This window comes from Macrobrachium nipponense, chromosome 44 (genome assembly GCF_015104395.2).
Source record: "Macrobrachium nipponense isolate FS-2020 chromosome 44, ASM1510439v2, whole genome shotgun sequence".
In the NCBI taxonomy this organism is placed as follows: domain Eukaryota; kingdom Metazoa; phylum Arthropoda; class Malacostraca; order Decapoda; family Palaemonidae; genus Macrobrachium; species Macrobrachium nipponense.
Window position 1 is genome coordinate 11,580,187 of NC_087221.1, and position 17,500 is coordinate 11,597,686.

The 17,500-nt window shown below is 35.3% G+C and overlaps 1 protein-coding gene across 5 annotated transcripts in view; it reads left to right on the forward strand.

The window, feature by feature from the left end:
• LOC135204025 (adenylate cyclase type 8-like) overlaps nucleotides 1–17,500 on the forward strand; it is a 973,771-nt gene that overhangs the window by 790,322 nt on the left and 165,949 nt on the right. For all 5 annotated transcript variants that reach the window (XM_064233960.1, XM_064233961.1, XM_064233964.1 and 2 more), the window contains exon 8: nucleotides 8,845–8,974. In XM_064233960.1, the coding sequence (XP_064090030.1) occupies nucleotides 8,845–8,974 (130 nt within the window). The remainder of the gene's footprint in view (nucleotides 1–8,844; nucleotides 8,975–17,500) is intronic.

Sequence of the window (17,500 nt, forward strand, 5' to 3'; positions counted from 1 at the left end):
AACCTAACCTAACTAACTATGGTAACTGTGCGAACCTATCAGGAAATTGGTAGATTTTTGTGATATTTGATAAATTTACCGGCAATGCTGGCATTTACGTCTATTTACCGGTAATTGTGATTATATAATTATGAATTTGTATATCTCTTATTAAATAATAATAATAATAATAATAATAATAATAATAATAATAATAATAATAATAATAATAATAATAATAAAAATCACCATGCGCCCAAATGGATGACTACAGGAAGAACATCCATAGTACAAAAAGACAAGAGTAAGGGAAATATAGCCAGTAACTACAGTCCTATCAGTGCCTACCAATAATGTGGAAGTTACTAACAGGTATCATCAGTGAAAGGCTATACAACTACCTAGAGGATACAAACACCATCCCCCATCAACAGAAAGGCTGCAGAAGGAAGTGTAGAGGCACAAAAGACCAGCTCCTGATAGACAAAATGGTAATGAAGAACAGTAGGAGAAGGAAATCCAACCTAAGCATGGCATGGATAGACTATAAGAAAGCCTTCGACATGATACCACATACATGGCTAATAGAATGCCTGAAAATATATGGGGCAGAGGAAAACACTATCAGCTTCCTCAAAAATACAAAGCGCAACTGGAATACAATACTTACAAGCTCTAGAATAAGACTAGCAGAGGTTAATATCAGGAGAGGGATTCTCCAGGGCGACTCACTGTCCCCACTACTCTTCGTAGTAGCCATGATTCCCATGACAAAAGTACTGCAGAAAATGGATGCTGGGTACCAACTCAAGAAAAGAATTAACCATCTGATGTTCATGGACGACATCAAGCTGTATGGTAAGAGCATCAAGGAAATAGATGCCCTAATCCAGACTGTAAGGATTGTATCTAGGGACATCAGGATGGAGTTTGGAATAGAAAAACGTGCCTTAGTCAATATGCAAAAGGACAAAGTAACAAGGACTGAAGGGATAAAGTACCAGATGGGAACAACATCAAACACATAGATGAGACAGGATACAAATACCTGGGAATAATGGAAGGAGGGGATATAAAACACCAAGAGATGAAGGACACGATCAGGAAAGAATATATGCTGAGACTCAAGGCGATACTCAAGTAAAAACTCAACGCCGGAAATATGAAAAAAAGCCATAAACACATGGGCAGTGCCAGTAATCAGATACAGTGCAGGAATAGTGGAGTGGACGAGAGCAGAAGTTCGCAGCATAGATCAGAAAACGAGGAAACATATGACAATACACAAAGCACTGCACCCAAGAGCAAAGACGGACAGACTATACATAACACGAAAGGAAGGAGGGAGAGGACTACTAAGTATAGAGGACTGACTGCGTCAACATCGAGAACAGAGCACTGGGGCAATATATGAAAACCAGTGAAGACGAGTGGCTAAAGAGTGCATGGGAAGAAGGACTGATAAAAGTAGACGAAGACGCAGAAATATACAGAGACAGGACAATGACAAACAGAACAGAGGAATGGCACAACAAACCAATGCACAGACAATACATGAGGCAGACTAAAGAACTAGCCAGCGATGACACATGGCAATGGCTACAGAGGGGAGAGCTCAAGAAGGAAACTGAAGGAATGATAACAGCGGCACAAGATCAGGCTCTAAGAACGAGATATGTTCAAAGAACAATAGATGGAAATAACATCTCTCCCATATGTAGGAAGTGCAATACGAAAAATGAGACAATAAACCACATAGCAAGCGAATGTCCGGCACTTGCACAGAACCAGCACTAAAAGAGGCATGATTCAGTGGCAAAAGCCCTCCACTGGAGCCTGTGCAAGAAACATCAGCTACCTTGCAGTAATAAGTGATACGAGCACCAACCTGAAGGAGTGATAGAAAACGATCAGGCAAAGATCCTCTGGGACTATGGTATCAGAACAGATAGGGTGATACGTGCAAATAGACCAGACGTGACGTTGATTGATAAAATCAAGAAGAAAGTATTACTTATTGATGTCGCAATACCATGGGACACCAGAGTTGAAGAGAAAGGGAAAAAATGGATAAGTATCAAGACCTGAAAATAGAAGAAGGATATGGGATATGCCACCGAAATTGTACCCATAATCATAGGAACACTAGGCAAGATCCCAAGATCCCTGAAAAGGAATCTGGAAAAACTAGAGGTTGAAGTAGCTCCAGGACTCATGCAGAAGAGTGTGATCCTAAAAACGGTGCACACAGTCAGAAAAGTGATGGACTCCTGAGGAGGCAGGATGCAACCCAGAACCCCACACTATAAATACCACCCAGTAAATTGGAGGACTGTGATAGACCCCCCCCCCCCAAAAAAAAAAAAAAAAAAAAATAATAATAATAATAATAGTCATTTGATCAGTGTAGTGTAGGGCATAGAATCTATGCATTTATATAAGTTCTATACAGTTCATCATTTCTGTACTATTATTAGAAATGTTGATTGCGTTAAGGTGAGCATTAGTCACACTTCCAAAAACTGCCAAGATGTCTCATTCTTTTAATCAGTGAGGTTTAAAAGGTATTTCGTACCATCTTAGTGGTAAAATGAGGAGAAATGTCTCCGTAGTTCAAATTTTTTTTATAGCATATCGTAATACCGCTGACCCTTTTACCTCTGTTCTCTACATATTCTGCTTGATTGAAATAAAAATGAAATCAAAGAAATTGGTTTGTTCATGGAAATGTTTGGACGTATAGATATATCCACTTTAAACTGAAAATGGGAGAAAATACTACAATTTTCTTTTACCTGAGCCCAATGTTTTGGAGTAACTTTGGAAGTTACATTTTGATAAAAAGGGTTGATAAAATCCTGACCCACTACTTTTAAAATGTAACAATTTCTGTTTTGAATATTTCATGGCATACTCTTTCAAGAAAGGCCCATTAGACATCTGGTGATTTCCGGGAAATAAATCGTGGTGGGCTTTTGGACTGAAGTGTTATAAAATAATTATGTGAGATGCTTGGACCGTATGTACTACTTAGCGTAATTGCATGAATTGCTTAAGATGGAACTGATAGAGAGGCACTATGGAGGGTGTGAGGATGTTTGACATCGAAGATAAATTTTGAGAATCAATATAATATTTTATGATTATGATAGTAGTACTGTATGTTATTAGATTTAGATGATAAAGATGTGTGAAGTGGCACAGGGGTTTCATCCATAGGTCAGTGGGTAAAGTATAAATACTGTAGTGACCAGTTTGATGTTAAAGCATATCCTCCTTCCCCAAAAAAATTTTTTAGCCGTATGTTCAGCAAAAATATATTCAATGATTTTGAACTCCGTTAGTCAGGAATGTCATGCGGAGTTATTTTGGGCTACATTATCCAAAATGATATTATGCTTGCGATTCTTTTTCATTTTAATGGATTTATGCTGAATGAGAAAAGCATTATCGTCGTTTGCTCATTGTGGAAATTTTATTTCAGTTGGAACATGGAGTCTCTTTTTTTTCAAAGATATATTGAATCAGGAGAAAGGAATTTTGTTGCCCCCCCCCCCCCCCCCCACATTCATTCTCTCTCTCTCTCTCTCTCTCTCTCTCTCTCTCTCTCTCTCTCTCTCTCTCTCTCACACACACACGTACTCGAATTGTGGAAATGATGGAATCAGTCTGTATGTATTTAGAATGACTCTTCTTATCCTCTACTTTTTATTATAATTTTCAAATCCCGGTTACATTGAGTAATATGGAAAGCTCTCTCTCTCTCTCCTCTCTCTCTCTCTCTCTCTCTCTCTCTCTCTCTCTCTCTCTCTCTCATTATAGATGATTGAGCGATGTGCTGTTAGTCTTATAGTCTTACCGGTTCTAAAATCCCCTGGCCCAGTCCCCGCCCACTGTTTCTCATTATGAAGATGACTGACTCGGTCTTTATTAGTCCACACTGAATCTTTATAACCTCTTATTATTTTCATCCTCAGGAAGCATTTTTTTTATGTCTAACTTATATTGAACAGTTTTTTTTATTTCTCTGAAAAAAATCTTCTGAATGAACTAAAGACCCGTAAGCATATTAGCCTAATGAATATAACAACTTCATGCTACCGTTAGTTTCCGGGCCCTGTGCCTTCGAAAAAGATTGGGAGGGAAAAATCAGTGTGACTGTTTTTTCCGATAAGAATGCCTTTCTCTGTTAAATAATTTCCTTTTTCTCATATCATCAAACAGCAGTATGTGTGTGTGTGTGTGTGTGTGTGTGTGTGTGTGTGTGTGTGTGTGTGGTTTCCTGAATATTTTGACAGGGGAAAGATGCAATACGTATTTGACATTCCCAATGCTGTTTCGAGATAAGGGTCGAATGCATGATACAGCGTTTCATGCAGCATGATTTGATAAACTACCACAATTCTTAGGCAAATTTACTCCAGATATAAATGATGGAGTAAATTCTCTATGAACAGCGGTAGTTTATTAAATCATGCTGCACGACACGCTGTATAATGCCTTCGGCCCTGATCTCGAAACAGCATTGCATCTTTCCCCTGTCAAAATATTCAGGAACACACACACAAACACACGAACACACACACTGCTGTTTAATGACATGAGAAGAGGAGATTATTTATCAGAAAGCCATTCATATCGGAAATAATAATCACACTGATTTTTCCCACACAATCGTCTTCGACGGCGCAAGGGCACTGAAACAACGGTAGTATGATTGTCATTCTGAGCCTTTTAACAAAATGCACTGTAGGGACTAACATAAACCGCAGTAGATGGGGAGATTTGATATATATCCGAACTGATTCCAGAACTGTCGTAGAAACCGTTCTTCTTTCGGATTAGATTTGTCAAGAGTGAAAAAAACAGGCTTTTCGCGCAGTCATACATTCCCTTTATTCAGCTTAATCTACGTAAGTAATTTATCAAAACCCACACAGGAATGCGACGTTCTGTAGTACATTGAGATTGGCAGATATGAATCACACACTACGAACTGTGATTGAACTTTATTTGAACAGTTATATCCGTCTTGATTTCCTTTCCTTGAGAGAGAGAGAGAGAGAGAGAGAGAGAGAGAGAGAGAGAGAGAGAGAGAGATAATGTCGTGTACGAAGATAAGGGTCGAATTGGTATACTGCATTATTATAAGTGAAATAAAACGGCTGCATTGAACTGTGTAACAGTGGGACAAATAAATCGTGTAGAATTCATACGCATTTCTTCAAAGAGATACTTTTGATGTTAGTCCTAAACATTATCAGCCTACTGTAAAGTTTTGAGAGCGACAAACAATTGCATCCTATCTACCTTCATTTGGACTTTATAAGAAATTGCGTGAACTTTATGCACTGGCTCAGTAAAATAAAACGTCTTTTGCTATTATAAAGATTTCTTATATTCAACGTAATTAAACCTTTTTCTTAAAGTATTGCAGTGAAGTATTGTGGTGTGGAGATGTAGCGATTTAAACATAAATAATTATGCCAATATGATAGTGAAGTTAGAGATTGTTATGTTATTCATGAAATTAAATGTAATCGTATCTGAGCTAATAAATGAATAACATTTTTCTTTGCGTATTTCTATATGAAATATAATCATGCATTTGTAGTATATATTTATACTGTAACACTCTCTGTTAATGTTAAATGTGTCGTACATTCTGCAAATAAATGTTTTTCCTGAGCTGGAGGTCAATAGATGGAGATATTTGCCAGTTTCCTTTACAGGTTGAAAATTGTTTTGTGAAATTTCATCAGCTCATTCAGTCCGTTTGTTGATAATTTAATTACAGATAAGATTGATGATAGCGACATTGTTAGCATGACTGGTGTGTGCATAATACGGTGTTTTCATGATCAGTTTGTCGGTCTCTTTCATCATTTTTATGCAATATTGTACACTTTCTTTGCTCTGGTTATTATTGTGTGCATTTTTATTGCATTATTTCCATCCTTTGTCCCATCTCGTGTTTCATATTCTTATAAAAGACGTTTTCTTTACGGTCAAGCTGAATAATCATTCTCTCTCTCTCTCTCTCTCTCTCTCTCTCTCTCTCTCTCTCCTCTCTCTATATATATATATATATATATATATATATATATTTATATATATATATATATATATGTATATATATATGTTATATATATATATATATATATATATATATATATATATATATATATATATGCTTAAAAAAATCACAGTAGATTGCACGTGACTTCATAAATAGCGAATTCCACAGAAAAATGATAGTCAGAAATCCAGACATTGTCAAGGAGTTAATGAGGTACAATTGGAGAGAACGGTCTCAGGTACAACACAAGATCAAGAATACCAGATGGTTAATTGTCAAAAGGGTAAAAATTAAAAGAGATAATCCAGGATTATCGGATATCACACGGTCACAAACCTAAACAGATTGACCCTAACCGAAATTACAAAGTTTCTTTACAGTCCAAAACATGTAAAAACTTAATGTATTTATTTTGTTGCTTATATTTATGTACAACTTTTTTTCATTATGAAAGCTTTCAAGTTTAAATAAACCAAGACTTAACTTTAGAACATTTCTATTATTTGACTTGATGAAACAAGATTCAATGATATTCCTTTTAACTGCGTCATTACATGGGATTAAGGCTCTTGCTTGACTCCAGTTAATAGGATGGTCTAAATCTCACATATGTACGAATAATGCATTCGATATTTGCCCAGTTCTCACAGAATACTGATGTTGTTTGAGACGTTGTGAAAGCGGTTTGTCCGTAATAGACTTTATCACACTTTTTGCAAGGAATTTCATATATGCAGCCTGGAAGATCTTTAGGAGAATTTTTTATTATTAAACTCTTGACATTAATATTACTGAAAACAACATTTATGTTAAAAAGCTTTAAAATTCTAGGAATATCTAAAAACCTTTCATCATAGGGTAATTTTAGAATGTTATTCTTACTAAATTCAAGTTTGTCATTAGTTGAATTAAATGTTTTTCTAGCTCTTTTCCATGCCACATCTACAAAAGTCCTTGGGTATTTAAGTTTCATTGCAATATCTTAAATAGTTTTAATTTCAGCGTCAATAAACTGCGGGCTACAGACACGTAAAGCCCTTAGAAACATCCCAGAAAAAACAGAGAATTTAACATTTTGATGGTGATTGGAGTAGTAATGAACAAAAGAGGCAATGTTAGTTGATTTTCGAAAGACTGAAAAGGTGAAATTTCTATCATTTCTATGGACAGTTACATCAAGAAAATTCAAATTAAAATTTCTTTCTTCCTCTACGGTAAATTTTATAGAAGGGACTAAATTATTGAGATTATTAAGGAATTCCTGGAGAAGATATCATCCACATATCTAAACCAAATAATGTGGATGATGTTTTTTTATTTGGGCTATAAATGCAAACATTGGAGAAATTTTAGATAAACTAAATGATCTGGTTCCCTCACTTAACTTTACAGTTGAAGAGGAATGAGAGTCAATGTTACCATTTTAGATGCAAAAGTCTAGACACATCCGTAGTTTAAATTTAACCTATATCGCAAGCCTACAGATATTTTCTCCTATGTTCATTATTAGTCAAAGCACCAAAGTAAAGTAAAATTATCCATTTTTTCTTCGACGTTTTTGAGAGCCTTAAGAATTTATAGTCCTGAGTTTTTAGATGAATAGATAGGCTACATATGGGACACTGGTGTAAAACCTCAGTATCCAAAGATTTTTATGGACAAGTCATTAATATTGGCCAAAAGTACTTTTTATTCAGATAGGGTTAGAGAACCTTTTTCATACCATAATATGTTGGCTTTACCTTACGACAGGAATTATCATGGATTACCTAAGGTACTGAGATATTTTCATGTCAAATTAGTTTTTAAAAGCTCAAATGCGGTATGCAATTTGCTTATAAAGAACTCTCCATTTTCCTTTATTTGCTGCTGCCCCTATCCCATTCCTTGTAAAAGTTGTGACAAGAAATACATTGGCCAAACTGGAAAAGAGTTGTCTACTAGATTTAGCCAACATAAATACTCGGTTAGAAAGGGCAGACTTCTATTGCCCTTTTTATTCATCGTTGCAGTTTCCACCATGCTATTGATTGGACAGAAGCAAAGGAAATTGTATTTGGTAATGATTATATTAGAAAGAATATAACTGAATCTGCTTTTATAAAGACATATTCCAAAAAATCTTTAAATTTGATTCCTGGTATGTGCAAATTAAACGATCTTATTAATTTTGTGTTCTACTTGTCATTTTAATTTTTATGTATTTCCTATTGATATTGCTGTTCATTCAGTTATTTTAATATTGCTTTGTCATTGTTTCTTTTATTGGTGATGTCTTTTTATGTATGTTGTTTTTACCGTTATTATTGTTACTATTTATAATTGTGAATTCAGTTGTTGTATAAACTGGTCGACAAGTAGCCAGCTTTTTTCATTTTTGTATGTAATGCGGTCATCAGGCAATTCCTTTCCTTTTTTAGACTTGTTGGGGTGTTGGGTAGTTAAGTGATCTGGACGAACATTGTTTCTGTTTGTAATGGCCTTATTATACATATTTTTTTTTTTTTCGATTTGCATTTGTGAGAGCTTTCTAACTCACTCGTTTTGTGTTCTGTGTTATTATGTGCCCCGAAGATGTGTTAAATACACGAAATTACTTATATATATATATATATATATATTATATATATATATATCTATATATATATATATATATAATATATGTGTGTGTGTGTGTTTATATATTATTTAAGTCAACATATGTCAATTTTGACATTTTAAATGTGCAGCATCATTTATTATGATCGTACAATTACCCATAAATGACACAAGTATTTTCCTTCCAGACAATCATTTACTCCCTGGGCTGGATGATGGTGAATGGGGTACTGTGTGTCCTGTCCTGGTGGAGATGTTTCGCCAACAATTACCTCCACTGGGGAGCAATATGTACCTGGATAGTGCTCAATATTCAAGGTGAGTACGAAACGTGATGTATTCTCAGGGTTAGGTAATTTAGCACATTTTGATGGCCCCGTCCACCTCTCTCTCTCTCTCTCTCTCTCTCTCTCTCTCTCTCTCTCTCTCTCTCTCACGAGAATGGAAAGAGGGCTCCCACATATTACTGAGGCATTGTTTTTGTTGTTTTCTTCTTTTCTATTTAACTGAACTGGAAAACTATTTTCCTTCGGACTTCTTATTTTGTTTTTGTATTACGTTATGATCTTCTTCCGCGGGGAAGACTTCATAATAGGAAATAAGAAAAAATTCATATTATTATCCACATACCATAGAATTTTTACGCAATTCTCAGATTCACCAAAGTTCATGTGAGATTTAAGTTTATTTGTCAGTAGAGTTAACATTTCTTCTGTAGTGCATTTTAGATCTTTTATCGGAAATGTGGAAGCTGCTAAGAAAAGCGATACGATATAGATATCATATTATATATATATATATTATATATATATATATAATATATATGATAATATATCGATGAACAGCCTCCCTCTCTCTTTTTCTCAATGAAAGTGCCAAAGTGAAGATAAATTTAAAAAATGCACGAATCGTCAGAAATTCATGAAGTCATTAATGAAAGAAGTAATGAAACTATAATTATAGAATTTTGAACAGCTCCTGTCTTTGTAATTTCGCACACACACATACACACACAGACAGATATATATATATATATATATATATATATATATTATATATATATATATATATATATAATATAATTACATGCATACTACTCTATTCAAAATTTTATAAGTATGGTCATTGCGTCTTTATATTAATGTCATCGGGAATGTTTTAACGTGTTGTATATTTTAGTATTTATCTCCACTTTTACGTGTTCAGTGAGAAAGAGAGAGATAGAGGCTGCTTACTGAAATCAGTTTCGTAATAGGATTGAGAACTCGTTGACGCGTAAGTCTGAAACACGTTTAGTGTTATTGAACATTAATAGCTTTAAAACAAATGCACGTACTCCTTAGGTAGCTTATTTTATCATTTTCTACCGTAGGTCGCTAACTTTATAATAAAAACAAAGCAAATAAGAAATTTATCTTGGAAACATTATTAGTTTTTACAGATGTTCGTTAACTTCAGACAGCGGGTGCAAATATTTTATAAACAAATTAATTGTTTTTTGGCTAATTAAAATAGAAAGCTTTTATGATGTTATTTCATCATAGATTAAAAGAAATAAGATTGCATAGATTAAGATGACTTTATATTTGAAATAGATTTCCCATGCAGTAAGTTGCATGAAACTCTGACCACTTGTTACAGTTTTGAAATATTGCTAAATCTTTGCGTAATGAAGGTCACATAGCTGGAAACCCTCGTATCTTTCAGATGCATGCAATGTTTGCACCATTCATGTCAAAATATCAATCGCAAGCAACATAGTCGAATATTTATAAAGTCGCCTTTTATTTCTTGTTTCGTGTTCCTATTCTCAGTAATTGTCGCGTCAATTTTTCCAAACTGAAGAACTTGGTGTATTTGCTTTGGCTGTCGTGTCAATGTCGCGTAGCTCAGTAAACAACAAACCCACGTTTATGTTTTTCATTTTGTACTCACCTACTCCTTACACTCTTACACTCATACACCTTTAACGGTCCCTTTTTTCTTTTTTTCTTCCGTTCTTTCTCATTATTCTGATCCCTCCTTTGACTTCTTGCCCCTCCCTTTTCCATCATTAACCCCATCCATGTCTTTCTTCACCTCTCCCTTCTTTTCTTTCCTCTTTCTATTCCTCTGGCCCCCTTCTATTAATACTTTTTTTTACCTCCTCCTCCTCCTCCTCCTCCTCCTCCTCTTTCCGCCGAGTCATCAAGTTGCAAGATAATTTTTCTCGTGTGTGTCCTTTTACTACCGCCAGTTCACGAATGCACGTTGAAGTTGCCTGCGATTATTTCAAATGGAATTCTAAATTTGCTTTTATGCAGGACATCAGGCGGTTTATGACCCCCGAGAAGAAACACAGTTCTCTCGCAATGAAGCAACTAAAGTTGGAAAAGAGCGGGAATAACCACTGACTATAGGAGCTTGCTCCTTTTTTAAAGGAGCACAGTTCGCTCTGGAGCACGCACCAGAACTCTCAGGAACCGGGAGCCATTTAGCTCTCGGATGATGTCTCTGAAAATGAACCGAATGGATGTCCACAGAATTTAGAGGATGTTTATACATCCCTTTTTATTTCGTCATATGTATCTTTTCGTCTGCTCAATTGCTAAAGGTGTCCAGTTTTTGCGAGCTGTGCAGTTGAGATGTGACTCTAACCGTAGATGTTTCCGTTTTTAGAAGTAAGCTTAGCAATTGTGGAACCTAGCCTTTGTTTTTCCAGTGCAAAATTACGTATTCATGACGTCTTTATAAGCACTGCCGTTTTTATCTTTCAATAATTGCTGCACTAACCAAATATTACTTTATGAACTCTTGTAGGGCGCAGATGGTGACCTGTCCTTTTGAATATCAGTAACAGTTACTATTAAGATTGGGTTTTGTTTTGGCGTCACAATTATAATTTTGAACCTTTTTTTATTGAAATATTCTTCCTATTTATCATTGATTTTGTCATTGTAACTGTTACCTATATTAATATTGGAAATGTTCGAATAACGGTGTAATTTAAAGAAAAAATTCATATTGTTAATATATGTAAAAAAAATAAATGTAGTTTTTACGTTTCTTAAAATTTACCAAAGTTAAAGATATCAAAAGAAAATAGAGAGACTTGCCATTTAGATAACAGGAAATAAGTCGTTTTACTGTAGTAAAAATGAGTGGAAATAGCAATACTTCATCTGTAGAAAATAGACGTTAAGGTAATTAAATTTTATTAAAAAAATAAATAAATAAATAAGACTAAAGCATGTCCACCAGAAAAGCTTGAGACGTCATCTTTAGGAAACAAGTGCTTTCTACCTTGAATCGACCACCTTTCACCGGTAAGGTGCTTTTGGCAAGCAACGTTTTTTTTTTCTTTTCTTTTTCCGGAGGGAACTTTCAGCCAAGTGACATTCAGTGCATATTGTATTTCCCAAAGTGACTCCATCTCCTTTAATTCGATGATACTATCACTTTTTAAAAGTAGTGGCGACCTCGTTTGCTCGGGACCATCGCGTCATTCGTGTTTTGTATGTATGTAGGTACATGCACACTTTTCAGCCAGAATGCAAATGCTGTATTTGAAGAGTATGTCTTTAGGTGCGTATGTTGTACATAGTGTAGAAGGTGCATATGTGATATACTATTAGTACATTGGTTATAAGCAAAATTACCTATTTACTACAGACTTGAGATATTAGAATTCGCTAGTTTATACAAGCTAAGGAATGTAGATGTAGTGTTCTTTCTTACGTTCCACTTACAAGAACATTTGTTGGAATATGTATAGTATATATATATATATATATTATATATATATATATATATATATATATATATACTATATATATCACACATAATTATATATATATATAATTGTATGTGTGTGTGATGTGTCCTGACAGGTTTCAGCTTTATTTTGAAACCATTGACGAAGGACTGACGCACAGGGTTAGCAATCCCAACATATAAACATATACAACCGTTTGAGATTACGAATCCACACCGTCGTTTGTTTGCCGGCACTGTCCCTTGTGTTTTCTAACAGTAGCACTAATGAGTTCTATCCCCACTCCCCTGATGACAACTTTCAGGTGACGATTCTTAGTCCCAAACGGTTGTGCCTCTATAGAATTTCTTTGTACCCCTTTGTATCAGTCTTGGTTTATGGCTTAGAAATAAAGTTGAAACCGGTCAGGACCTGCAACTAGTCCCTCATCTTTTCACCTATGGTGATGTGTGATATGATTATAACCAATTTAATATGTATGTATAATATATATATATATATATATATATATATATATATATATATATATATATATAAATGTGTGTGTGTGTATGTATGTAATTGTATAGTTTGATTGCTTTAGTGCTTATGGTACCAGAGGCACAAAATTTGTCTCAGATATAAGTTCAGGCGTGTCACCCATGGGATCGATCTCTGTTTCTTGCTGGTGAGGCGAGGTTAGACCCAAATAGCTATGGAGTTAATTTTATGTGTGTATATATATATAATATATATATATATAATATATATATATATATATATATATATACATATCACAAGGCGGAGAGGTAAAGGCATGTCTCAGTGTACTACATAATTTATTGCCGACGTTTCACATCGCTTCGATGCATTTTCAAGGCTGGGAATTGATAAAAATACAAAGATACAAGACTCGTCACTGATAAAACACGGTATAATATTTAAGATTGGACACTAAAGCATTTAAAAGGTAAAAAATTACTATACAACAACACTAGGTTGGAGAGACAACCTACCAGGGTAAAAAATAGAAGGTGACTGAAGGACAGAGCGGGGAGAGAAAAAAACAAGAAAAGAAAAAACACCCACACACACACAAAACTATACAAAAGACGAGAGACAACTTTAGTAAACAAACAATTGGTTAGGCTATAAACAACTGAAGTGATGAGGACTGGGCATTTAAATTCGGAACATTGGTCTTGATTAAAATGGATTCCAGTGTTAAAAGTTCATCATCCTTATTGGCTGATCCAATAATTTTAAAATCATCGATGTCCAAGCGGGAGCGACAGGTAATGGTGTGATTACGGATGCTAGATAGCTCAGGATTGGATAGTTTGCATCCTGTTCGGAAACTGACTTCTTTGTGGGCGCAGAAACGGACTTGTAGCAGCCTCTTCGTACATCCAACATAAGTACCCCGATTACATCTGGGACAAGTGTATTTATAAACTATGTTGGGCATCAAAGGCTGGCTTAATCTGTCTTTGGCTTTGAAAAGAGATCGGATGGTTAGAGTATTTTTCGGAATTAATTTTAGGTTCAAGGCTGGTAATTCATTGTTAATTAATTGCATAACTTTCTTTTTGAAGGAATTGTCATGGAGAAAAGGGAACTTAGCATAGATAATTAATTTGGGAACGATATGTATAGGAGGTGGGGGGTTCATTTTGATGTTTAAACATTTATTGAGAGTTCTATAAAATTGCACTGACGGGAAACAGTTGTTGTTAAAAAAAGTTTACTAAAAAATCTATTTCGTTGTGGAAAGAGACCTAACTGGAAGAGAGGACAAAGGCTCTATGAAGGAGGGTGGAGAGGGCATTTAATTTAAAATTAATATTACATGAGCTATAGAAATTTGTCCCTAAGCCTGTGAATGTACTCTTTCTATAAATTCCTGTCCAATTTTAAATATTATACCGTGTTTTATCAGTGACGAGTCTTGTATCTTTGTATTTTTATCAATTTCCAGCCTTGAAAATGCATCGAAGCGATGTGAAACGTCGGCAATAAATTATGTAGTACGCTGAGACATGCCTTTACCTCTCCGCCTTGTGATATTTGTGGGGCTTGAGCCCCCTTACTAGTCTTCTATATATACATATATATATATATATATATATATATATATATATATATATATATATATATATATATATATATATATATAAGGTACATCCTTTAATAGAACACTCGTGGCTAGACTCGTAAACAACAAATGTAATCATGTCTATTCACTTTTGATGCTGTAATCTGATGTTGACGTGACACATTTGCACGCACACATTGCGGCAAATATACATGCATAACAATACATGTGCGTGTGTCTCAGTATTGGAGATTACTCCTTGTCATCTCCAGTGTATAGCCTTGAGTACTTTGTTATTCACGGGTCTATTGCCTTGACTCCCTCTTGAGGTACTCGAGATCCTCCGGCCTCCCCCCCCCCCCCCAAACCCCCCTGCCAGGAGGAGAAAAAAGGAGGCAAGAGGCCTCTCCTCAACATCACAAGAGCCTTGAGACGCTTCCTTTACATCACGCGGAACACGTGTTTTTATTTCTTGTATGTAGGAAAAACCACTCTCTCTCTCTCTCTCTCTCTCTCTCTCTCTCTCACACACACACACACACACACACACACACACACATATATATATATATATATATATATATATATATATATATACATAATATATATGTATGTATGTATGTATGTGTGTGTGTGTATGTAAGTAAGTAGGTAAGTAGGTAGGTATATCAGAACAGGGTATGGGATTGCAAACCCCATATATACGACCTTATACCAATTCTCCCACCACGCATAATGGGGGAACACCTTTATTTTATAATAAATATATGGCCCCGCATCTGACATGAGTGAAGAACTTGGTTACCTCAGCTTCAGGAGAGGAAGCTCCATCTGCCATTCATGGAACATTACCTCCCATCAGGTGGTCTTCATGCTTATGTCTCTGTAGCCCAAAAACTATTGCCTTTGTGAGAGATTGGCTCATCCAACACTTAGAGGTCGTTACTTTCTCCGAGAAGTTCAAAATTTTCTACCAAGCTCACCTCTGCCATGAGAAATTTGCGTTTGAACCCAAAAGCCATTGAATCATTCTAGAGCAGCAGTATCATGTAGTGATGATTATTATCCACATGATGACATTCAAATTTAAGTGGCTGACCTGTTTATAGAAAAGATGGCATTTGTGAGAATATATATATATATATATATATATATATATATATTATATATATATATATATATATATATATAAATGAGTGTAGAAACCACGAAGGAAGTGAAACAGTGGAGTGAGCTGCTAAGTAAAGGACCTTTGAGTCGAAAGATCTTGAAGCGTATCCCATTGTTTCACTTTCCTTCGTGGCTTCTACCTTCACTTATATATTCATCACGTTCCAGACTTTCGTGATTTAGTTATATGTGTAAAAAATATATATATATATATATATATATATATATATATATATATATATATATATATATATACACTTCCAGAAGCATTCTTAAACTCATGCTATCCCCTTCTTGTATTTGCATCATTGAGTTAGGCTTCTCCCATATCTTACACATTAAGCAAATCCCTCAAATACATACCAACTCAATTAACCGAAGACAACATTCTTTTCAGACAGCATTCATCAGTTGGCATCATGTTTTTTCTGAGACCCAATCCACACCAGACCTTCTTTGTTTTTATTTTCCAGTATCAAAACTATCCTTCTTACAGTCCTTGCTCGCCTCCCCCCCCCCCCCCCCCCCCCCCCACCCCCCCCCCCGCCCTACCCTTTATTACAACTTTTGATTTCTTTGCACCATCCTCTCAACTACAGTCCTTTGCTCTCCCATCCCTGCGCCCGCCCCCCACCCCCTTTATTACAACTTTTGTTTTCCTTGCTCCATCCTCTCAACTAGGCTAACTTATCCCTCATTTGTTTCCCCGTACATGAACTAAACTTCTCTCCAGTAACTGTACCTCAACAGTTTGTTTTTTGTTCATTGGACTTCCTCTCTTTGTTCATTGGACTTCCTCTCTTTGTTCATTGGACTTCCTCTCTTTGTTCATTGGACTTCCTCATCCCACATATCACGGCTTTCATGCACTGTTCCAACACTCATAAGTCTATGAGCGCTTCCTGCTGAATATGGCGCCATCCTAGAATTTTACACAATTTCTCATTTATTCCTTCAGCTCCACTGTCTATCACCCCTACTCATACTTCATCCATTTTCCCCTATATGCTTTTCTAACTCCCTTCTTATCAAAATTATCTATCGTGGTTACCCTTACTGCTACAAATTCGCCAACATCCTCTACCAAAGTACTTCCATTTATCATATATTTTGCCTTAATAGAATAGTGATCAGCCATGGCTCATGACACTCCTTTTCTCAACGTTACATCCATCAGCTTGCTTTTCCTGATATTTTGTACTAACAGATGATCTAACAAACTCACTATTTTCACTTTATTAATATTCTTATGAATGCTTTTCTTTGGAAATTAGGCATTTGCCACAGTTGGCCTTCTAAACATATTTCCACAACGTGCTATCCAATTTTCATATGCTCCAAGAGCTCCATATATTCCCTGAACGTCATCGCCTTGCATTTAAACCTCCTAGCACAGCCACCCTTTCATACTCTCCAAACCTAGCCAGATTCAGGCTTACCTAAAATCTCCCCCTTTTACTCATTCTTTTCCAGTTGTGGCCTGGACACACCGTACTATGACAACTTTTTCTCCACCCAGACTCGATCTTACTCAAATAATACTCGAACTAATACAGACATTATATTATATATATATATATATATATATATATATATATATATATATATATATATATGTCATATCACATACCGTGATTCATATACATATATCGAGCAACAAATGTCCTTTCATATCTAATTCGCTATACCTCGGAATTTAATATATTTTCATATATGTTTATTCCGAGGTAGAGCGAATTAGATATTAAAGGGCATTTGTAGCTCGATATATATATATATACAAAAAATTAAATTATAATATATATTATATATATATATATATATATATATATATATATATATATGA